The sequence below is a fragment of the Nasonia vitripennis genome, chromosome 5 (genome assembly GCF_009193385.2).
Source record: "Nasonia vitripennis strain AsymCx chromosome 5, Nvit_psr_1.1, whole genome shotgun sequence".
NCBI lineage: Eukaryota > Metazoa > Arthropoda > Insecta > Hymenoptera > Pteromalidae > Nasonia > Nasonia vitripennis.
This window is the reverse complement of record NC_045761.1, coordinates 22580826-22606445: the sequence shown is the minus strand read 5'-3', so window position 1 is coordinate 22606445 and position 25620 is coordinate 22580826. Positions and strand designations below refer to the sequence as shown.

The following is a 25620-nucleotide window of genomic DNA, read 5'->3' as shown; positions in this document are numbered from 1 at the left end:
CTGAATTCTCGACGAAAACTGAAATCACATTCCATGTAATATTACGAATTCTCGGCAACAACTAAAGCAATCGAATCAAGCATTCCAAAACGTCCTGCACAACACACTCCGATCGCCGTTCGATATCCTCCCCCGCAGCGAGAGTCCGACACTTTATTCATCGCCAACACTCTTGCTGCACACGTTCCGAGTAAAAAAGCTTCTCTCACCGTAAATCTAAATTTGAAAACAATCCCCTCTCGTTTCCTGCGCGATAAAGCCCGCGCGCAGCTGGATCGCAGCCATATTCTCTCTCTGTCGGCCGCAAAAAAAGACCATAGCTATACTGTAGAAGCAGCAGTTTTGCGACTACGCGTGACCGATTCATTGTCGCGCCTGGCCTCTGTCGTTTGTCTCTCGTCCATCGGAGACATTCGGGAACGAATGCAGCTGTTTTTCTGATTGATAATGCTCTTTGGCGCTGCGCACGTGGATTCTTGAGCGACTACGATTTATTATTTTGTTTTGAACCTGATTTTCACTGCATAAGTCAAAACGTTTTAGTAACCAATAAATTCGTCGAATCTTTCACGGTCGGTCGCACCTCCTCTATAAAATATTCATTAAAAATGTATAAATAATGTATCAGCACTCTTCGACGCGGCTGATGTATTCAAGAAGTCGACCGTCGCGAGACCGACTCTCTCTCTCTCGCATTTGGGGCGCGCTAAAAAGAGAGAAAGAGAGGGATACTCGAGTGAAATTAATGTAGAGCTTCGGAGCTTGCGACGACGAGTGCCGGAGAAATCCGTCATCTCCTGCGGCCGCGCGCAACGCTAAAAACTAAAAAGTCGCTCTATTTTTCGAGGTGGGTCGCGCGAGTGTGCTATATATACTACTGGCTCGAATTCGCCGTCAAAGAAAATCTGCTGCACGAGTAAAGTCTCTTTTTGTTTGCAGTAGCTCTGATACTTCTCGACCTACACCGCGCGGGTCTATGTGCGTCGCATCTCTTGCGCGGAGCTGTACTGCTGATTAGCCCCGGGTCGTTTGTCGAACGGCGAATTATTAAACGCGGGAGAGCTTTTCTCTCTCTCTCTCTCTCTCTCTCTCTCTGCTGCAGACACTGTCCTATATGTTGCTGTATTTTCCGCTCTCTTTCGCGTATTTGTTGACGTATAATGTGGGCTGGATTTCATTTTGTTCGTCTGCGTATGCGAGACTTTTACGAGTGCAGGCTTTTGAGGAGGGAGTGCGTTGTTTTGACAGATTCTGTTGGTCAGGACGTCAGACTGGAGTAGATTAAAAATTTTAACTATGTAACATTTGTAAAGATTCGAGTAAGCTCTACCTGTGATTTTTATTTTAACGAGACGCGAAAACTTTTGACGACAATAAAGTGTCATCCTCAGGTCCACTTTTGCACAACTACAAAAATTTATTTTTTAAATTAAAAAACTATATAGCTTATTATTATATTACCTAATCTCCAGATTAGACAAGCCAGTCGATGTGGTATACACCGTATCATTACCGGTAAGCTCTTAGCCGAATTTCGCGGCGGTAATTCCTCGAAAATTTCAAATCGAAAGCTCGCGCGAACGAAGTGAAGGGTGCGCGGCACACAAAGGCTTTGCGCTAACGAGGTATCGCACCAGCACAGAACAAAGAGATCAAAGCAGCTGCGGAAACTGACGTCGGCGGCGCATACGCGCCTTCCCCGACTCGCAGACATTGGTTCAATCGACGGAGAAAGAAGTTTCTGGTTCGAAATGTGACGGCCCTAAATCGTTTCGCTTATAGCCTGTTTACATTTATTTTTTCATATAGGTATTAATTAATTAATCAATAATAATTATTATTCTTTTCATTTTGGAATTGATATAACGAGCTGCAAGCTCGCAGTGCGATAAATCAGCGAATTTCGAATTTACCTCGAAAATCCGTATGATTATTTATTAGCGAAATTCGCGTGATCATTAATTAACCTCCTTAAAACCCGTCGAAAATTCATTTTTCACCTCCGCGCGTACGTCCGCAAATAATAAATAACGCAACAACAATTTCCCGATATAAACCCGCTGTACACACTCACCTGTGCGTATCCCAACGCCACGACTGAGCCCCTCGTCAATTCATCAACCTGCACAGTGTACAACACTTCGCTCGGCGGCGCGGCTCGGGAAAAGCGTCTGGAAAAGGGCCGATTCATTTCCACGAGTTTCCGCCTGATAATAATTCGCCGAGTCACCGGCTGACGTCGCCGAGGTATTAGCGCAGCTGCAGCGTCACGTTTAATCAAGGTGCGAATATGCTCGCTTTTCTCCGTGTGTACATGTATGTAGATATAGGTACTACAGCCACGGGAGCGTGTAACGACGAGGCTGTGGCTGAGGTAGAAGCGATTTCGACGGGTTTATTATATTTTTCTGGTTTCGAATGCGGGTGTGTAGCATACGCTACAAGAGAAGAAATGAATGCGTTGGTCGATTTTTTAAGTTTTTTTTATTATCGTTGATTAAAGTGAAAGAACGCGTACGTTTGACTGGCTTTTCGCTTTAGAGGATGAATTCGCTAAACGGATAAACACGCGTTTGAAGGGGAAAAGCTAGTTATTTTTAATGAAAATTAAACAGAACAAAAACATATTCCTGACCTCTTTGTCAAAGTTTCAACCGCGTCCGAATTATTTCTACCCGACCAAGCGGCCACAAACAATCCAGCGCGCTACATAAATCCCAAGCAACATCGTCCATCTCGGCCAACTATACGCAAACTCTTCCACAGTCCTCGTTACGCAGCTCGTACGTGTGTCTATGGACATAGGTTCGCACCTCCTGGCATCTGCCCCCTCGAGGCATAGCCAGAAAATTATGCGCTGCAAGCTCGCCTCGAGTCCATAAACTGCACCGGGATATCTCATTATCGTTGCACCGCTGGCTCTTCCTCGGCTATACAGCTGCAGCAATGTTTTTGTTTGCCTCGACGCTTTGGTGAGCTTGCGAAAGAGAGAGCCAAGAGCGAATATGCATGTGTATGCATACGTGAAGAGAAGGTGAGGATGTCTGCTGGAGGTCGAGCGGAGATTGGAAAGAATTCATTACCGGTTGATGTAGTGGAATTTCGCAGAGTTGATGGTTTTTAATTTGTGATTTATGGGAGGAATTATATAGAAGGCTGTTGAAAATGTAAATGAGCGTCTGAACAGTTTTACCGAATCAAGAAGGATTGCTCGAAGCAATATTCATTTCTGCGAAGACCCTTTGGGCGTAGTAGTTTCTAGAGTTCGTATTTAAGGACGTTGTATTTAAGGAAGTTAAATACCTTGAAGACCTCAGCTACTGAACTATGTAGCCTCTTATTCTTATCGGATCTTGAAATTCATTCGAATTAAGACAATATTCGTCGTTCTTAGTTACAAATTCGAAACAAACTAACGTCGCAAAAATCCCAATATGGAAAATACTCATCAGCGTAACGGCCGTAAACGTTTTATTTTTGACTTCTCCGTTAAGTTTGTCCTGTATTTTTTTACGCAGCAGCTTCTGTTATTCCGCGCGAGAGTGAATTCGCGGGGATGAACTTCATAAACGCGAGTCTCGAAATTTTACGAGTGCCAAGCTCTCACCTGCTGTTCTATTTTTTATCCGCCTTATTTGCATGAAAAAATTGATTCTTCATTAATTTACTTTCTGCTCAAGCCATATCGAGCGGCACTGAAAAGTCTCTTTCCGCAGTATAGCAGCCACTTGTTCATTTCTTCTATTCGTCTGAGCTCGTTCCGTGAGTCAACTCTTGACGACGACGACCAACCGAAAGTTACCTGCCAACGGTGCATAGCCTCTCGTGACTCTACCTCAGGGCCTTGGTGACCCAGTTCGCAGTTTACTGAATTTCAAGGGGATGGCGAGAGCGTGGATAAGTCGTGAGGGATTTTTTCCTTTTTTTCGTATAGCGCTTTTATGAGGGCATAATTATTTTTTTTTTTTGCTTTTCGGAGTGTAATCTGCCTAAAAAAAGTACGGATTTTTTGAAGATTTCAAACTTTGAGAACGAAAATTTGATCAAGCTTTCACCCAAAAAATCAAGCGCAACGAATAAGCTTCATTATTCCCAATTTCCAAAGTCACTACTCCCTCGATTCTATACCTTCTCTCAAAGCAGTGCTTCGACCGGATTCATCAGTCCTCGTTTTTCACCTTCGGTCTTAAACCCACATTGACGTCGTCCTTTCACAGGAGCCTCTGAAAGCCGCATAAAACGCGTCTCCACGAATAATTCTCTCCTCCCAACCCTTCAATGTCCGCGAGCTCGAATCGCGTCGCTGGAATCTTCAGTTCAAGATTGATGGAGAAGCTCTTTTCTCCACGGAAAAATTTTCGCGCTAAGGCGATGCGTTTGCTTATCGCTCGACCCTTAGTTCCGGTCTATGCAGCGAACGCGGGAAATCGCTCGAGAGGCGTACGCGATTTTTTCTCTTTTTTTGCGTCGGGGGAAGTTTTTTGCGTGGGCCGAAGTTTGCGCTGGGGTTTTGTGTAACGATTCGTTCGAGTTTCTGTAAAGTTGGGGGATAAATATTTGAAGAACGCCACGACTTCTTTGTTGTTAGGCGAGTGTGCTCGAACAATATTTGAGGCTACTACTTTTTTTATAAGCAAATTTGTTCAGAAGAGAATTAAAAAAAAATAAATGTAAATTTGAAATTTCGTGCAAATAATACGACGGAAGCATCTCTCGAACTTTTTCTACAGAGAAACTAAGGTAGCGCTCGACAGTGAAAAATCTGGGCACACAGCTCGCTCGTCTTTGCTCGTTTGTCACATTCCACTCACGCTGCGCGGAACCCGTCAGAATTTTCCCGCATCAGAAGTTTAGCTTGTCTCTTTCTCGTTCTTTATGCAGAGGCGCCAAAGTACACGGGATTAGCGAGATTAATTCGATGTCTCGTCTGCGCTTTAAAGTTTCAACCAGGAGCGGCGGAAAGTAAAGCTTCGTCTTATTATGAAGTCAACTGGCTGTTTATTAATTATTTTTCTTATATAATTATGCAGCGCGAAAGTTCAGTAGTGAGATTAACGTAATTGCGCGTAGGAGATAATTTTCGTATGAGATGCAGGCAAGTTAATGCTGCTTTTGATATTTAAATAAAAATATAGTTTATTGTGGGAAAAGATAGGTAGGGTTTAACATTTTTAATACAGTCTTTTTCATTGAAATAAGTGTTTTATTGTATATTAATATAGTCTTGATTAATAAAAAAGGTAAATGCACATAATAAAGTTACAAAATGATCGAGGTACAGTACAAAATAACAAAGATTGTCACTTTTACCGCTGAATGCAGTACGCACTAGTCAAATGGAAGCACTTCCGTCTCAGTCTATCAAAAATTAGTTGCAAAATATTCTTTTACAAAAGCAGTAACGATCTGCTTCCACACACATTCGTCTACAAAGAAATTTTTAATTTACGATTATTGCCACTAGAGCCACTGCGATTCTTAGCCACAATCGCATCGGCCACTTTTTTGGCGTGTGCAACCTTGGCTGCTATATCTTGGGTTTTCGAATTATCTTCCGTCGATTTTCTTTTTGTCGTTCCGCTGATGATTTGTACTGGTATATCTCTCTTCGGTTGAGATACAGCTGCAGGAATAGGGACAGGTGCAGGTGCAGCCTTTCCGTTGGCCAACCTACGCATGTACTCACTTTGATCCTCGGCGAGTCGCTCGTAGTAAGATTCTTGTCCCCACTTGGCTGGATCGAAGACTTCAGGTCTCAAATTCGTGCCGTACTGGTCGATTTCGCAATGGTCGATGAGTTTATCGAGCATCGATGGATTACGGAATTCTTTTCGAGTTTGTATAAATGAATTGATGTCCATTCCAGCGTTCACCTTCTCGGCTATGGCGTCTATTTTCTGCTGGAGCTCAGCTGGATAGGCCTCGGTCGTCAGTGGAGGTAATAGTTTTTCAAACTCGTCGTCGAAGTCCGAAAACGTAGATTTGGGCGAAACATCGCCCTGATAAGAGCAGGTGTCCGTAGCACTCGTGGATTTGGCGTCACCGTCGAAGGATGACGCTGACTTGAAGTCACTGCAGAATGAAGATAAATCAGAAGTCTCCTCGATGTCGTCCAGGTCGCTGTCGTCCGAGAACACGTAAGCTGCGAGGTATGACAATCCGACGCCTTTGTTCGACATGGCTGATGCGTGGCTGGAGTTCACGTCGTGAAAAGAGAAGCGTTAAAAACTAGACTTGACCTTTCACTGGCGTGTCAGTCGTCTAACTGAAGATCAACCAGAACTCGGGTTGTATTTAAGGACTGATTTGGTTAGACCAAAAGTGGAGGAGAGGTCGTAATGAACTTGCCTCCACTCTTACCTGACCCAGGAGTGAAGGGGGAAGGGGGCGGGGATAGTATCCCGTGTACCAATCACTGGGAAGGAAAGTGGCGCCGCCAACCTAGCGTTGGATGCAGCTGGAGAGAGAGGGGATGGCTAAAGCGACGCCAGCGCGCGTTTTAGCACGTGTCCTTACGGAAGGCCCGTGGCGGTCGCTGCTCGTACTATTTTTCCCCCACAAGATTTAATATGGGTGCAGGCAGTTTTTGGGGGCGTCACTGTATGTGCATATGTATGCACCATTCTTAATTGCACTAGGAATTTTCTTGACGCAAATATCAAAAGTATGAATAATTCAACGAAAACGTAAACCTAAAAATTTGTTTAAACCTAGTACAACATACTCAAAAATAAGATAATAATTGAAGAATGCATTTAGCGCGTGCAACAGCACAATTTTATTAAAGTAGCACGGACTCGAAATGATTCGCAAGGGGCTCTTACGTACAATACACACACACACACACACACACGCATAAACGTAGCAGACGCTTAGGATACGATCTGGCGTCACGCGAGATTTTCAAGGCTGCGGCTTGTGTCCGAGTTTATTTTATCGAGCGATGCAGTCGAATATGTTCCAGATTTCTCGCTTGGATCTTTAAATACACCCGCGCGCGTATATACACTTGCATGTGTACGTAATACCTGCATCAAAACATCTCTATATACATTGAGTGTTTAAGTATCAAGCATCATAAAGTCTCGTGCGGCGAGAGATGTTTGTGTGCACTTGGTTTTATTCAAATACGCGTGTCTCTCTTTCTGTTTCAGGAATTTTTACTTGCGATCGACGTCACGTCTAGCGGAACGCCTGAAGAGAAACTGAAATGGGCGTTCAGAATGTACGACGTCGACGGAAACGGCGTCATAGACATCGAGGAAATGACGAAGATCGTTCAGGTAATAGAAAATCTATTTACAACTTACTCGATAATAGATTCAATGAGCGACGAGAATAATCCTGGAAACGCGTACACGTACACGTCAATGGGGTTTCCTTTGTTTATTCAAAGGAAAAACTTATAAAATTAATGTATTTATAGTCAAGCTTTCATTAAAATTACACCGCAGCAAAATAACTCGTAAAAGCAAGTATTCAATGAAAATACTTCTAATAACAAGCATCCATCACAGACGCCGCCTTTGAAACTCTGTCGATACAAATGGGTTCCATTTTTACCGACAGCCGTCCGACGCTTCTCGAAGTCCAGCTCTGTATTATATTCCCCACGTATATAATATATCCGACGTCGTGAAATATATCGCGCCATAATTCTTACACTCCGAAGAGAGTCGAGTAAAAAGCTCACTCTATTCCGATGGTCGCAGCGGCTCCGACCATTTGTCACCTGACCACGTCTCGCTGACTCGTTTCGCACCAAAAGCTACTTTCAAAGAACAAAAATCACGAGCTAATCATTAGCACTGTAAGCTCGATCCATTGTTGAGAGACTACGACAAAAAGGAGGAGAAATAAAATGCCCGTCGATAGGGGCATTTAGCGTACGCGCTTCGCAAATTTGACAGGCGTGGAAAATTGCACCTAAAGCTCCCCTGCGCGTGCACGTGAATAACGAGTCTTTTTTGCCTTACCAGCTCACCGGCATAGTTTCGCGGAATAGTCGCTAATGACTTTTTTAATTGTCGCTGGCTTGGATAGATGCTGCCGCGGAGAGACAGAGAGAATGAGTTCCGAGGCTGAGCCGTCGTGGGGAAAAATAGAAGAAAAGGAAAGGGTCAGTCGGAGCCTGAGGGACGAGATAACGGGATGTGTGTTGAGATTTTTTTAGTAGGCTGTCATTGTTCTTCTATTTTTAAATGCAAGTTATGCTGACCTTTTAGAGATTGAAAGCCCTCACATATTCTTAATTTTTAACGAGCAGAATTCCCTGAAGGCGACGATAGTAAATAGGGGCGAATCGAGCTGACCGACTGGCCGAGTAATTACTGTCAATTAATTCGAATAGCCCATTGCTAAATAGTCACCCCAGAGCCGGAGCCCGATTCCGCAGACTCTAATCAATCACGCGGTCCTCGGATGCGGGGCACGGTCCACGATTAGCCGAAAACCGGACGAATTGATCTCGTTGCCGTGTCTCTATCTTTGTCACACGAGTCGTGCATATGTATAGTACGTCTGTTTCTTTGATGCGAATTTATACCTGCGATGGCGTAATTGCGTTATTTTAGTGTACCGAATCGGGTGAAAGTTAAGTTTATGACATTCGTTCTGAAAACTTACCTGGAAAATATACCTGGAACATCGTTGCATGGAACTGGATCGGTGCTGGGGCTGGGGAAAAAAGCGGGGCGGAGCACCTCACGATTTTGAGACGGAAAGTAAAATTTCCCAGTTTAATGACGGTTCGTATAGCAGTACTTTATACGACAAGGTAGAACGTCCTATATTATTCCCGTGGGTGGGTTTACTGTAATCGCCCGAGGGAATTATCGACTTGACTTCCGTGATGCATATAGAACTATATTTACGACTTAACTGTTGTCAATAAGAAACGAAGCATTTTAAATATGTCTTAGCGGGCTCCGAGGCAGATAAATATTTAAAATATTCAACATTTTTAATTTTTCAAAAATGTTTATAATTATTCATAATTTTAATGCGGGAATGAAAGGCGGGAAAGTGGCTATTAGATAAGACGTCAATAACACGTAAATAGAGCCACCGTTTTATAGACAAACAAAGTAAACCCTAAATAAACGAAATTGTTTTGCTCGTCAGTAAGTAAGATTCTTAAACTTTCGGGAACTGCTTTAATAAATCCCAAGTTTTTGCGCGCTCGTAAAATTCCGCATACGTACACTCGCCTGTATACACTCGAGATTCATTCTGATTGATATAGCCATTTTGAGAATGGAAAACAGTCGTGAGATCGTAAAGTATAAACCTGATTTAAAACTGCAGTTTTTACTGTCCCATAAGAAAGTAAATTGAACTTCTTTGGAATCATAAATTTTCGCTTTAGAGTAAACAACCCCAATACAAATATTTAATCGATCTCAGCTCACCAAACCACCATACAAAACTAAATATACTTTCTTTTTTTATTAATCAACATCCGCTACACACACGGGGGCGCGAGAGAATACTGCATTATTTAACGAGAGCGACTTTGCGCGCGTAAACATCAGCGGTGACGCGAGTAATGCGAAAACGTCGACGTGAAAGCGGACACCCGGTGCGTCAATTCGCTCCTAGCCTCTGGAATATCGCGTTTCGCATAAATGATGTATGCGTTTCATCGCGACTAGGCTATACATACGCATAGCGTATCAATGATGCAACGTTGCATGCCTCGCACCATGTGCGTGTGTATGCGCGTATATATTGATCGGCGAACGCGCGCGTGATGATGATTTCCGTTAAAAGCTTTAAAAGATTAATCGATTACGGCAGGCGCGGGAGACGGATACGTGAGCCGGATACGCAATTGTTATCGTTTCGTTTTGGCTGATTGCGAAGGCCATAGGTGAAATTTGCCTGATGAGTTTTGGGAGCTATGTGGATTAGGATCTGGAAAATCGCCTGGCTTTGACTGAATTATTCACTTTGTCGGCGTTTTGTCGTTGGCAGGAATAAATTGGCGTGTATTTTTGAGCATAGCATGCTTTGTTTTGCTGAGCGGAATACATATGCATGACGCTGTTGACGTGTGCGTATAGTGTACAGCGTCAGCGGCGAAAAAATTCATAACGAAGTTGCCATTCGATCTGCATGAAAATCTAAAAATGATGGAAGATTGAATTTCTATTAGACTGCGAGGTTAAAATAGATCTGAATAATGCTTGTTAGCGTGTACTTAATTTTAACAGGAGAGAAAGCTTTTTCTATGTCAGAGATTTGCGTTTTAATCTAAAAGTTCTTGCAGCTTTTCGCAAAGAAACTTGTTCAGAATGCAAATGTGGGTGCAGACCATAACTTGCATGTAATCGAAAAATTTATGCAACTTTTTTTGAGTTTTCGCTGGCAAAAAATTTTATTTATTCGTCTTCGTACTTTCTACTTATTGATACACCTTTATACACGTATTTTAAAACTGAATTTCAAATTAGAAGGGAAAAATTTGCTTTGGAAATTTTATTGAAATACTATAAATTTAGTGACAATGGACATGTGTTAGCGAAAGAAGCGTAAGACACTCCTTTGACATGCTAATGCATAAATTCATTTTTTTTTTGTTACGTCGTATTTCCCGCAAAGCACATTTTTTCATATAATTATACTTCTAGAGTAACCAGTATAAAATCCTTTTTTTCTCACAAAGTTAGCAATGTCTTTTTCACGATGTGCAAAAATACAGTTCAGTCCCCGAGTGACCTATTGAATTTCGTGCTTTTAGAGCTATATCAGATTAAAAAAGTTGCGGGGAATGTCGTGCGGTACGTGCATTCAAAAATCGAATGAAAAAAAACTAGCGAATATAGCGTTAAAAAGAAAAAAAAACGATAGATTTAAATGGTCAGTCAAAGCGTATGAGTGGTCTGATCGCTTTTGTATCAATATTGATGAAGCCCAAAGTTAAAATAATAAAAAAAAACGTAAATTTATATTTATTTTCATACACGCATTCACAGAATAAAATAAAAGTACAATAAAACTCGATCGAACAAGATATTTCAGCTTCTCTGTCCAATAATACGCAGCTAAAAATCGATAGCTAGACCTGAAAGGAGGATCGAATAGCTATCATACGTATATGTACTCGATAGGAGGCCATTATCATTGTCAAATCTTTTCCAATATCAGATAAGCTTCATTGCGCGCGAGTAGACGAGCGGAAAATTCACAATTTATGCGCTATTACCCCGAATCTTCCCTTCCACCAATTACACTTACGAGCACCGGCAATAAGACAGTCCGTGCCAACCTTAGCTTTCTCTCTCCCCGATAACAATCTTCGTTTCGCCAGCCTTGACCCTTACTTCGGTTCACTTCAATATTCAGTATTTCAGGAAATTCTCTAAAGGACTCTTCCAAGTCGCGCTTCGTTAGCATTCCTTTTTTTAGTTCTTCCCCAGCCTTTTATTCGTCTCGCATCATTATAATGTTTCATTAAAAAAAGCTACGATCTGAAAATAAAACGTCTCGAATTTCTGCTTCCAGGCGATATACGACATGCTGGGCGCATCCTCGAGCAACAGGCCGGCGGATAGCGCGGAAGAGCGAGCGAAAAACATCTTCGCCAAGATGGACGAGAACAACGACGGTCAGCTGACGCAGGAAGAGTTCCTCAAGGGCTGCTTGCAGGACGAGGAACTGTCCAAAATGCTGGCGCCTTAATTGCGATATAGCAGCCAAAGAGCCATCACCTACTCTACAGCACAGACGAGTCGCGAGAGTAAGCCGCGCCCGCCGCGCGATCCGAGCCCGCGCCTGTTCATTATCCACATGCTGCGAAATATTATAAATATATGAATATACTCTATACGACTTCCCAACTGCGTACCGATATGCGAGAGAAGAGAGTTCAGTGGATTACGTCGAAAAGCTAACAGGAAAAAAAGAGTGACGAGTGACCGTTCGTCCGCGTGTTTTTGAGGTTATGTTAGGTCGCATCAGCGAACCATTGTCTAGACGCTTCGCAGGGCGAGTAGGTTCGTTGCGTTGGCTTAAAAAACAGGTTTCAAACCGACGTAAGGACTTTTCCGTGACGCTACTCGACACAGGTGGCGCTACTAGGAAATTCCAATACACACAGTCGTCGGACGAGCGGTTAAAGTTTACATATAAATAGACGAGGAATTTACGACACGATGATGATGAAAAACGACAATGATAATACAAGTGTCAGGGGCACGCGCGCGCTACACCTCTTTATTGTTATACGCGATTATATATACATGTAAAACAAAATGTAAAACAAAGACTTCTTGACGTCACGCCACATCGATTTTAGCCGGTCTGTAACCGTCCGGGAGACGGTCGGACCATCGTAAATATTATTATTACTATGATTATTATTATTACCATTATTAATCATTAATAAGCCGAATACGCACCTTCCAGAACTTAAGAACAAATTTTTGTAAAATCACATTCGTTGTAAAATAAGAGTAATAACAGCCACACATATTTACACACTTTAAGACACTAAAAAAGAAATATGTATAACTCGTATGTAATGGAATCTTGCGAAACCGTCGAAGGCCCTCTGTCCTCGACTGTTTCGTTCGGTTCGTTTTTACTTTTAATTTTCTTCGTATATACTTGTATGTTTTGATTTTCTACGTTGGTAAAAAAAAGAAAAATGATTTTCCTTTATAAAATCATTTAACATACATTTAAAAAGTCTATATATAGATATACTAACGTTATAGTTCATTGCGTCGTAAAATCAAGCAAATTGTCGTCGCTTCTCTGCCATAAAAAAAGGAACGAGTGAATGGCCATATTCTCATCATCACACAAATCGTCCACTTTTCGTTGTACGCGCCGTCATATATATCTTCAATCGCTCGTTCGAGACTCCCGATTGTCTCGTTGATTTACGTCTAGATCGCAATGTAACGTATAATATACTTATAAGATGCTCGTATCACTACCAGTATAAACATACGCACACGATCAACAAGTTGGTTTCTCAATTGCAAGACTATAAAGAGAAATATCAACTCTTGACAATTTCGAAGCTCGACAAGAACGTATACAGAGCCGACTGGGCTGTAAATTATCGGACAATTGGAATCTCGAAGTCTCGAGCACGAAGTGAACTCTCAAAACTGATCTCGTCCAAGTGTCACACTTTTCACGCCTTATACAATCTGTCTATAGCTCTTGCGTAGAACACAACTTTTCCAGCCCTCATTTTGCTTGGCGTGCACGCACAACCATCGGTATAAGGACGTGCGATCGAACTAACAGAAATGAAGGAAATAGGAACGATCGGCTATCCCGTCTTTTCTCGATCTTCTGTAAACTATAGGAGTAACAAAGAAAAATAACGCCGGGCGCTATACGGGTGCTCGAACCTTTTCAAGGATATAAGGAAAAATAATGAATAAATAATTACAAAAAAAACTATCTCTATACGCTATGCGCTTAGAATTATTACTAATTAAATATGAAGAAAAAAAATCGTTACGTAGCTGAAACATATGAGAAAAGAGTAAGGGAGAGAAAGAGCAGCGAGTAGGAGAAAGATAATTGCATTTATATATACATACATTAAATAAACGATCTATAAATTATACATCTAAACAATCGCGTTTTACCTATAATTGTCTTTACATAGACTCGTAAGTTTCTATAAATGAAGCTCTGTATAAGTCAGGCTAAGGATATTCCAAGTATATCGTATAATATCGAGGCACTCAAAAACATATTTTATATTTTGATAAATCCCATGCGCGAATTCTCGCTTCTAACTCGCAGACCAGACACGTACTTACATACACACATTAACATAGACTATACTATCCGTACGCAACTATACTGTACTAAAACTACTCTGTACTTTCATCCGTGTTCACCTCCACTTTCCTCGACTACTTATGTATATCTATAATTTTGTGAATAATCAATCTCATCGTCTAATCTTAGAGGGTCACGATCCACCGTTTTACGGAATAATTTTTCAACTCTCTCGATGTCTGCTCGATGAAGCGAAGCCGAAAAATAAGGTTACTCTTCGATTATAAAAATAATAATAACGTACACACCTCATGACAGCTCTCTGCGAGTCTCGAGACGACTAAACGCAGTCGATAGACTTGTAGCAATCTATTAGTGATATAGCCTTCGACCAATTGCATGTTTTATAGTTAGGAAAATCTGCGATGAGGGAGAGACAGAGGAAAAGTGTATAATGTCGGCGGTTCTATTTGTTAACAGATTATCATCGAGTCTTCGCCATTATTATTTATTTTCTTCAAAGTTCAGTGTCCTTATTTTGGTCATGTACTTGAAAATTAAGAATTCACGCATGAAACGCATAATGAGTCCAAGCTATTACATTTTCGTTTCCGGATCAATTTAGAACAAAAGCGTTGTTGATTTTACAGCATTATTTTCATCGTCGAAGACGTTGAATTAACATACAAAAATACATTCTTCAAGGGTCAAGCCGAGTGGAATAACGATGTGAAAATACGACCCGTCGCATTTCCTTAGGTCATAGGTACATATCATCGCGTCCTTCTACATGACACGCGCATCGCATATACATATATACATAAATATATATAAATATTCATACCTCCACACACACTCTCTCTTCACGTATATGAAATACCTTATACCGAGTGAGACGGATAAGAAAGATAAAAATATTGTGAATTTACTATCTTCTATATATATATACGACGATATGTATAGTTTTACAGGCCGCTTTTATCGTATATAATTATACTATATACTACGCGTATATAATAAAAGCTATATACATCTAATCAAACTATCAAGTCAATTTTCAATAAAAAAAACTGCTGGACCACAAGAGTCCACGCGTCTCTTTGTCAAAAAATTTCTCGAGCACCTCATGATCCTCGCCTCGACGAGAGAAAGACATTCCAAAATATTATACACACGTATAAGCATTCCGTTCGATTATAATTTAAAATTGAGAACAGGCGATACACAAAAATTTGCATCATCCCTTTTTGTTCTCTGAAAAATATACGTGCATACACACGGCCACAGTAAAACTCATTTGAAATTCAAATCCAAAATTAAACGCACATTCGAGGAAAAGGATTCCCTATTTTCCATTTGGTTCGCTGTAATCAACGGATGCAAAAAGCCACGACACAGAGAATCTCGGGCTCGGAAATAATAAGCGAGCCGCCCAGAAAGTCGAGCATTGACAATCGAATTAGAAAACGGTCCGAGACAGCAAGCTCAAATCGGAGCCGAGAGACATACGGAAATAAGGAAGGGATATGCTTATGCGAGAGCTGAATAGTTGAAAAGACGCAGAGGGAATGTCAATTGAACACTTTTGCAATATAATTACGAGGAAAGGGAAAGTAAGAGAGGTTATATAGGCCAGTGTACTTATGTGTTGTGCAGCTCTCAAGCAAACTGCGCTATTTTTTATACTTTATATTTTTCTACTCAACGTGCGACCGTTTGATGGGGAGAATCCCTGATTAAAAAATTTTTTTTCAATAAGTTTGCTTATATTACAATTTTTCCTCTCGTTCACTCGAAGCTCGTTTCGTTCCACACTTTTATGTCTATTCTTTTACGAGCCACAGTATAAGCCAAATGTTTCGGAAAAACCTTTTTCTTATACGAATTTCACGCACCAACGATTTTCGCGCGATAATTTTATCCCGCGCTTTTTAGCGTCGTTACGCAAACCCTTATTTAATATTCCAACACATCGTGTGTGCGATATAAGCCTCGCGCCGCGAGTCATGCAAACTTTTACGATCGGGCATATACGTTCTTTTCTCGCGTCTTTTTTCGCTCACTTCGCTCGACTGACCGCGAGAAGTTCGAACAATAGCAGCTCTCGGTATATTGCGAAAGTTATACTCTTTTTCAGAGGATCTTTTTTTTCCCGCGCGATTCGCGCTTTAAGTTTCGCGGCAACTTCGTCTCTCGTGATTAAATCCTCTCCGGCCCGTAGGCTCTCGAATCTCAGACGAACACTTTCGCTCAATATTTTAATGTTATATTATATACAAGTCTTCGAGAGAAGCGCAACATTCGGTTAACATCTCTCTGGGTAATGCGTAACGTTTCGAATCTCACACACTTGGAGTATGCTGTAGACGAAGTAGGAGACCAGATGTGGAGTATAAAGAGTAAAAGGTTGTAGAGTATGTGTTGAACATGACATAACTATAAGATGATCCATTGTCTCTTCTGTGCGCGTGAATTATAAGTATAAGTCAGGAAAAAGAAGTAAACAAAAAATTTAGACGTTATTGTCATGATACGATAAAAATCGATCGAGTACGTCGTATAAGGGAAAAAAGTATATAAGTGAATAATAATATATAGTGAAAGGTAAAGTAACGAAAATAAAGATAAATAAATTTGCTACCGTGATTGCGAAAGTCACTCGAATCACTGAAATTTTTCTTACTCATCGTGTTTCGTATATATATGACATTAAATATATTATATAAATATAAAATGACGTTCTAGTTCTTAGCTTGCAATGTAACTGTTGATAAGGAAGAAAAAAAAATTAAATTAAATGATTCATATTATAATGCGCAGCCTCCGCGTAAAAGTATAATAAATGTTGCATATTGATAAAAAAAAAAAAAGAAAAGACAAACAAAAAAAGTATAATACGATCTGACAGTGTAACTGACATGATATTTTTTTAAATCGTTGTATTCAGTTGTCTCTCATATAATGCACACCGCAAGAGTTAAAATGTAAAAATAAAAACGGCTAAATTCGCTAATCAACCTAATCGAGACGTAAAAATTCGGTCAAATTTATCCCAGTCAAACAGGGGCGCGAAGACACATAAAACACGATCAAACACGATCGATCCAGCCGTTATATGTGCGGACGCTAATGAAGCCATAGGCAAGAAATCTGATAGGCCGCAATTAAAAATAAAGAACGAAAATACAGAGCGGGAAAGACTAGACTCGCTCGATAAAAGACCGGAAGGAAATGCAAAAAAAAACGAGAGAAACAAAATAAACGAGTCGCTTCGAGATAGTGAGTAATTAGCGCTGGATGTGTGAGAGACGATAAGGTCCTAGGGCGAGAGAAAAAGAGATGGTTTTGTCGCTGCTGACACGCAGTGTACACTGTACGTGTTAATTGCGCGTGAGTTTGGTTGACGGACGAAGTCTGTGGAGTTTTTCGGGGTGAGTTTCTTTTTTATTTTGCTTCGAGCACAAGGTTAAAAAGTATGGAGTCGAGTGTAATTAAAGATCCGTGAATTTAGATTAAAGTTTGTGTACGGGAGAATGAAGCGCTCGAATTGGAAAAATTCCGGAAATTAAATCGCCTGAGAGACTTCGTCGATCTGACAGAAAAACGCGATTATGTAAATCACGGCGTCTTGTAGTTCTTTTTTCACAATTTCCTTTATACAACAATCTTTTTTTTCAAAAATTACGTTCTTCACAATCCGTCGATTCCCCCCCCCCCCCTCTCTCTCTCCTCTAAGTCCAGCCTAATTAGCCCACGTGACCGCAATCTCGTCCCCTCACTCCGAGCGGAAGAAGATAAAAGAGTGACGCAACGCACGCGTGGAAGGTGACGATAGACGATTAAAATTTTTTTCTCCTCCGGAATATACAACTCGCGCGATATATAGTTTTCTAAACCAACCCATTCGATTCACGTAACAGCCCGGCAAAGTTCTATACAGCCGCGATGACGTCATTATCTCCCTTTCTCTTCGTCGGAAGTGCGCGCGTTCGAACTTCAATTTAAGAGGTACGACTCCGCGCACCGGTATAAACGACCAATTAAACCGGATTAGAGGCGGATGGATCGCATAGTAGGTTTTTATTCGCCCTTTTCCGACGTGGGTTCTATATGAACGTCGTTTACGATTCTTCAAATTTTCATGGAATTAAGTCTCGATTAATTTCGTTATAACACGAAAAGGACGATTATAAATTCAATCTATCCCGGATTACGTACGTTGGCCGACTTTACGCGCGAAGATTCTCATTGTGTGCATCACTATGTGGTATACGTGTAAGCGTAGGTAGGAAGCAAATCGATACTGCTTTGTGTATACGGGAGAATATTACGCTACGCGTATGTACACGTCGTGTACAGCTCGGCTAACTCTCTCGAAAAGTGACGAGACACGTGTGCGAATTCTCAAGTCGCTGTCGATCTATGAAGAATAAAATTGATGACATCCAGCGCAAAAACCGCCTTTACCCCCCACAGGCAATATTACATTACTAAACTACGTTTTTGTAGGAGATTTTATAACCGAATCAAAATTTTCTATACCCGCAGCTATATCTTCAGTTGGTGACACGATGAAAAAGAACAAAAACAAAGTAATAATAATACGATGTATAACGCGCGCGAAAAAAGCCATTCGTACTTTTATAAAGTCGCGTTGCTGATGACGAACAAAGTTATTATGAATTAACAAGATTATTATACGATACACCGAAAGTCTATATAAATGTGTGTGTGTGTGTGTGTGTGTGTATACTCTACGTTAGGCCATATGTACGTGTTAAATCTCCGACGAATATAAAAAGAGACGCTTAATAACAGAGAAGGAAGAGACCAGATTATATCGGCGAGTCGATCACTCGAATTATTATACCCTTACATATAACTGTGTAGCGAACACCTCTTTACATTATACACATTACTATACTATCGTTATTATTACCATTATTATTGCTGTATTCATCGGTGTACATGTATATATACGCGCATACACCCGTGTATATAGACACACGCACACTGCGTTATACGATTATGTAAAATTACATTGTATGCATCGTGGAACCGGTAGACGCGTTATATCGTGTGTGCAAACGTCAGAGCTCGACTGGCCGAAATTCGCTCGGACGAAGAAGTCCGACGGGAAAGCTCGTAAACATCAACGCGAGCGAGGTAGGATGGTTAAAAATTTAACAGCGAAAAAACGAGTAGTTCAACCGCCGTTTCGGTCAGTTCGCAGATCGATGGCACACACATATATATATATATATATATATATATATATATATATATATATATATATATATATATATATATATATATATATATATATATATATATATATATATATATATTAGCCGCGCATTCGCCGTTCCCTCTTTCTTCTTCTAGTCGCGTACGCTCTTTTCCTTCTTCGGAACGGCGATAGCGCGAGTTTATATAGGAGATAAATTATGTATATTCCGTTCGCTCAATCAAAAGTTATATAAATGTGTACTTCGGCGAGGAGCTGTTGGGAAGGCGGGATGAGGGGCAGTTTGGCAAGGCGACGTATATAGTACTGTGTTGGTGCATATGGAGAGAGAGAGAGAGAGAGAGAGAGAGAGACGTATATAAATTGAGATATTCTGTATGTGGTGTCCGGCCACTAACCTTATACATTGTCATTATTATTGATTATTGATTATTATTATGATTACGATTTATTGTTAGTATATATGCATATACATTGATATTATTACATACGATTATTATTATTGTGATTATGAGGATAACGATGATGATGATTATTACTATTATTATAAATAAATCGCACTATGCTCTAAAATTGTACATTTATTAAACTTATATGTTGATTCATTCTTATCTCTTTATCTGTTTCAGACGATTGTGTGTGATTCGTGTGTGTGGTGTGAATGATATTGAGTGATGTGGAGAATTTTCTCGCCCACTGAAAAACCTTCCTTTCCTTTCGACCTCTGAGCCTAACTAATACCATAATAGCCTTATTTGCTTAAAATTCAAAATATTATTTTTATTTTACAAAAAAATTTAATTTTCAAATAATGCCAAGGTTAGTACCCCCTGTAAAAGCAAAACTACGAAACCCCCACCCGCACACATCCCTTATACAGCATAAACTCACCGCATCTGATCTCTGTCTAGGTCCTGCCGAAGCATCGCCATCTCGAGTCTGGGAGACAGGTGAAAAGAAGAGGCAGTGTCGGGAGAAGAGAAGCTCAGAAAGGCCAAGGGGCGCGTTCGCACAGCTTCAGCACGCGGGGCGGCGGACTGGCCGCTCGGTGAGGGCCGAGGTAGCCGGAGGAGTAAGGAGGAGCAGCCATGGGTAAACAGAACAGCAAACTCAAGCCCGAGGTGCTCGAGGACCTCAAGCAGAACACCGAGTTCTCAGGTAGGTCGACGCCTTTGGCTGCTTACTTAATTCTTGAATGTCTGTAATGGAGCCCTGTGATGATGACGAAGAAAAATTATTTAGGATCTTAAAAAAACAATCTTCACGTCGTGATCCTCGATTGCCTCGATTATTTACCGATAGTCTGAGCCGGTTGGCGACGTAGAGAGAGAGAGATAGCCTTTCGTCGTAAACTTTAATTAATTTATGGGCGGTCTGCTTCGCCCGTCCGGTATAACGGCGCGTCTACCGCCGCTGAAACTGTTTTATCGGATTTCCGAGCGATTCGATCGAGCTTCTCTGTACTATGTCTTTTTTTGGTACGGCAACTTACCTTGTTTATAAATTATTTAGTTTGCCAACTTTTTGCAGTCGAGCTTTGTTTGAACTGCTGCCGGTTCTTGCTTATCATGGCGATGAGACATTTTTCATAAATAATGCTAGATACGCAGATATTGACGTTAATCACAGTTGCTTTTCAATTAAATCCGTACTGATAATGTTATTATAATTTAGAAATGAATTTAGAGATTGATTATAAGATGGATTTTGAGTAGCTTAAATCGATTAGTATGTTCGAACTACTGATAAGGTTAATGCCGGATTTATTGAACGTCAATATTATAGCGTTTTCGAAATGATAATCAATACTTATGCATTCGACATTGCGGCAAATTTCCAAAAAAATCCTTATTTGCGAAGCAATCTTTGGTTAATTGATATTTTCAATAAATTGTATACATAAGTTTATCAAGAAAATTTAATTTTGTACGTAAATACTTGGATCAGTACAATAAAAGTTATGAAACGTGGCAGTATAGGTTGGAGACAAAATGAGTAATTTGGTTTGTATGAAATTATGGTTGAGTACATAGATTTCCTAAAATTAAAGTATCAGATTGAGTAAGTTCATTTTTTAAATTTTGTAAAGCTTTCATTTTATACTACATGAAGTCTTAGAGTTAACACTTTCAAGTTCGTTTGATTATTTGTAATTTTTTATTATTTATTTTATTCGACTAACAAAACTGTTTATACCAGTGTGTAATTTTGTCAATATATATGAAGGTTTATTTACAGTTATGAAATTGTCTTTGATTTGTTTGCTAACAAGTACAAAGATACTTTTGCTTTTCGATCAAGTTTATTTAACCTATTCGTTACCACCTCGATTTTCTTGAAAGTATTTCAAGCTTATGTCAAACATGTCAAACTTTTGATTTATCGATTGAATCACATCTCTCTCCTGTTGATGGATGAATTTTGGGATGAAAAATGTTGAAAAAAAAACCAGCTATGATATACCAATATTTATTGTAATCTTTAACGATCCCTCGTATAATATTATACCAAGACATTTGAAGCATGATTCCGTATAATAATAGTGTAGACATCAAAACCAAGTCTCAAACTAAATCGTAAACATTTATTGATTTCTTTCAGACGCCGAAATCCAAGAATGGTACAAAGGCTTTCTAAAAGACTGCCCAAGCGGACACCTCAGCGTCGAGGAGTTTAAGAAAATATACGGAAATTTTTTCCCTTACGGTGACGCGTCGAAGGTAAGATGTCCATTTCAGTAGTCAACATCTTTCACGTGAATAAACTAATTCTCAAAAAAAAGAGTTCATATAAATATATGTAGTCGACAAATACAATCCCACTTATCATATGTGATTCTAATGTCTTCCCTGATCCCTGAAAAATCATTGGTGACGTGGCGTGGACAAAGGTAACGCGTTTCCTCAATAAGCATGGTGCTATTATACAACAAGTTTTTATACGAAACTCACTGGGGAACTTCGCAATTTTTTTCCTTTTTATTTTGTAATCTCGATTATTATTATTTTTTATATCTACATAACCTATGGCTCGAGTTTTCCTCGAATTTTTTTCTGCATAGCGAGAGACGAGAAGTTTTCATTTCATGTGTGTTTTGTCCGCCGGTGTACTACTATTACTTTTTCAATATATATTACGAGCTTCTTGCTTTCACTATTGTTAATGCACCCCCCCCCCCCCTTATTCCCTCCCTCTTTTCTCATCGCGTTGTTTACCGACTTTTTCTATTATTCGAGAGCGCACCTACTGTACTTTCTCTATATACTGCATTGTTGCCAACTTGGAAAATTTGCGGCTACAGTAATTCACCTCGACTATATATAGTTCTTATATTGTACGGCACATTTTTCATATTCTCTTATATTTCTCTCGATGTTATAGAGCTTACATTATACACACCGTAGTCTTATTGAAAATTGCTTATAGTAATTCTTATCCTGGAAAAGTCGTATGCCATTTTACAGAAAATTAATCCAGTTAAACATATAGTACAACTTTTCCATTGTGCATGCTTTCGCCTCTCACTCAAGACTCTCACACTGTCTTTACACACTATTTCAAAAAAAAAAAGAACTTCAATCTCGATACTAATCAAAATCCGCGAAACTAGTATCAAAATAAAAAAAAAACAAAGTAAACAACCTCGGCCTTTTTCAAAAATAGTAAAAAGCCGTGGTGAAGCGCGCTATATACTTTCCGTCGAGCGCGCACGAGATTTAGAAAAGGAGATGAGAAGGAAACGGGGTTGGCGCTGGGCTCTTTCTTAAAGTGGTCGGCACGTGAGCCGCGAGGCGCGCAGGTGAAAAGCTTGAAAGAGGCCTCGAGAGTCGCGCGCGCGCCGGGCCGTGAACGAGAAAGCCGATACGTCGGCGTAAGTAGGCTAGAGGTCGACTCGCCTGGATCATTAACGAGCTGCCTGTTAATTAACCGCAAGTTTCGCCAAAGATTTTTTGCTCTCGTGCGCTAGCTGAAGCTATTTTATTCTTCTCTGCGGGCGTACGTTTTTCTTTTCTTTTACTTCTGCGGTTCTTCTCTCGAGTTAAGCGTAATTTTTTATCCGAAGCCGTCGTGCACGAAACTTTCGATCTCTGTAAGCATTCACTTTTTCTCTCTTTTACAACTTTTCATCCTCGGCTCTATCCTTCTCTAAGGACACGTGAATCTGTCTGCTCAACTTTGTACGTTTGAATCACTACTACTCTTTTTCTCTCTCTTTCCCCTGTATAACACTTTTGGATCTCTTTTGTTTACTTCTGGGGAAACTCTCCATGTACATACGATTCCCTTAGACGGGTTGGATGAATATGTTCCGAGAGAAGTTTGATATAGTCGTGCAACTGAATAATTTCACTGGGTTTGCGATTTAACAATTGAGATTTACTTAGAGTATACTTATTTATGGGATAATGTCTTAAACTGTACACTTTATAGCTGAATGAATTAGATAAAATTCTATGACTTTTATAATTTATTATTGAAAGACACGCTTCACCGATTAAAATTATTTATACACACCTTTATACACGTCAAATGTTCCCGTAGATTACCTAAAATAAACATTAAATATATATTTTATGAAATATGATAATTATAGACCAAGTTTTATTATGAAGTAGTGCATTTTTCGCTATTTACGGTTGATAAATTATACACGATTCATTATTATATTACGTGATGATGGAAATCATATTGTACGACATACATATACCTACCATAATGAGCTGATAAAATATGATTTTCATTGTACGAGATGATCGAAAGTAGTGGTAGCCTAGAGACTATATTACATTTTTCATAATTTTATGATCCATCGAAAAAACAAGGAAATATAATATAGAATTAAAATTACTTCATTTTTTAACAATCCATGTACTCTGCTCATTCAACACAAACCCTGAAACCAACCAACATCTTTATTACACGCATTTGTGCAAATGTTAATTATCTCGAAAAGCTTCAATTTATCACACCACATTAAACAAAACACGACATCAATCCTGTTAATTAAACTGTTGCTATTTGCTGAGCTGCAGCATTAACTTCTTTGCTGGGACTGTAAAAAAAGAGTTGAAAAAAAAGTCTTGAACAATCATGAAAATGAATCTACATTTGAATAAAAGCATTCGTTTTAATTACGAAGTCAACGAGCTTTGCGTTGTAAAAGTGAATCTTGTTAAACTGCATGCCGCCTCTCTTGTGGTCTTTACAGATAAGCAACTTTGCAAAGCCACAGCGTACATACACAAGAGCTTCTCCCCCTCTTCCCGCGAATTCTCGTCCTAAGTGAATAAGTAGCTGAGAACTGCAGCAATAATATTTGCGTTACGGATAAGAAACGTTTCTCGGGTTTTATGATTTGAGAGTCTCAATTGTCATTATCTTATTCATTTCTTGAATTATATTGTATTTCTTGAATACTTGGAAAAATAAATATTTTTATAGAATCGTTTTTAAATATTTACAGAGAATCATCGCAAATGTAAAGAATAAAAAAATCAATCGAGTAGTCTATCTCGCGTTCGAGTCAGCCGCGAGTCTCTCTACCGCGGGAGGAGGTGTACCAAAGCTCTTCATACACACGCACACGATAAACCAGCAGATGCCAGTATAACACACTGAATCATCATTATATCATGGGCCTCATATTTTCTTTAAGTACTTCACGCCAAACTTACACAATAAACCCACCAAAAATCATTAGCGAGTATATCTATACAGAAATATACTCGATGTTATTGCGGCTCCGTCATGAATTCCCTGTGTGATCAGTTTGCAGAGCACGTCTTTAGGACGTTCGACGCCAACGGGGATGGGACGATCGACTTCCGGGAATTCCTCTGCGCCCTGAGCGTCACCTCGCGCGGCAAACTGGAGCAGAAGCTCAAGTGGGCCTTTAGCATGTACGACCTCGACGGAAACGGCTACATCTCGCGGCAGGAGATGCTGGAAATCGTCACGGTAAGATATTTTTTTCTATTTTATTCCGGAACGTACAATGTGATACGTAAGAAAATTGCCTGGAGCACTAATTCAAGTCGCTCGATTCTGGCACAGCCATTCGTTATAAATCAAATTTACAACTCGGCCACTGATGACTGGCGTTGCAGCATATAAGGGAACGAAGAATTATTGGGGCATAGCGCGCGTGAGCCAATTCGTTCGAATATGTGTGTGTGCATACGGTCTCGTATTTGGGAATCCATTTGCGCGTAATTGATGGGACAGACGCCAGCTGCAATAATAACAAAATTTATTCTTCTCTACACGTGTTTCTGTCAACGTGTACAACGGCTCGATAGACTTATGGCGGTAATTAGTAATAATTTTGTTCGGCCGTGTCGCCTCTTTTTCGTACATAACTGGAGTGCATAAATTCAGTCTGCGTTCGAACGTTAAATTTGAATTAAGATAGATTTGCACCTGCTGCTGTCGTAATTTCGCTCGTTGTCTCATTATGCTGATCGGATATATTTAAATTAGGATTAGCTTACATTTAAATTTTAAATAGTTTTACTTGTCTTTTATAAGGGTGTTATTGTTACATCTACGGTCGGTAAAGTAGTTCCGAAGGTAATGAAGGAATCTAGAACCCCCTTCGACAAATCCATAATTCTTCACTA

General features: G+C 40.0%; 2 protein-coding genes across 5 annotated transcripts in view; both read left to right on the top strand.

The window, feature by feature from the left end:
• The window catches only part of LOC100679718 (neuronal calcium sensor 2), a 144906-nt gene extending 128215 nt beyond the window's left edge, over positions 1-16691 (top strand). For all 4 annotated transcript variants that reach the window (XM_008209127.4, XM_003426661.5, XM_008209129.4 and 1 more), the window contains 2 exons: positions 7155-7283; positions 11506-16691. In XM_008209127.4, the coding sequence (XP_008207349.1) occupies positions 7155-7283; positions 11506-11682 (306 nt within the window). In that variant the 3' untranslated portion in view covers positions 11683-16691. The remainder of the gene's footprint in view (positions 1-7154; positions 7284-11505) is intronic.
• Positions 1-25620, top strand: part of LOC100114742 (neurocalcin homolog) — a 156488-nt gene that overhangs the window by 127029 nt on the left and 3839 nt on the right. Inside the window, exons 2-4 of the mRNA XM_008209125.4 lie at positions 19912-20158; positions 21602-21720; positions 24770-24958. Coding sequence (XP_008207347.1) covers positions 20089-20158; positions 21602-21720; positions 24770-24958 — 378 coding nt within the window. The 5' untranslated portion in view covers positions 19912-20088. The remainder of the gene's footprint in view (positions 1-19911; positions 20159-21601; positions 21721-24769; positions 24959-25620) is intronic.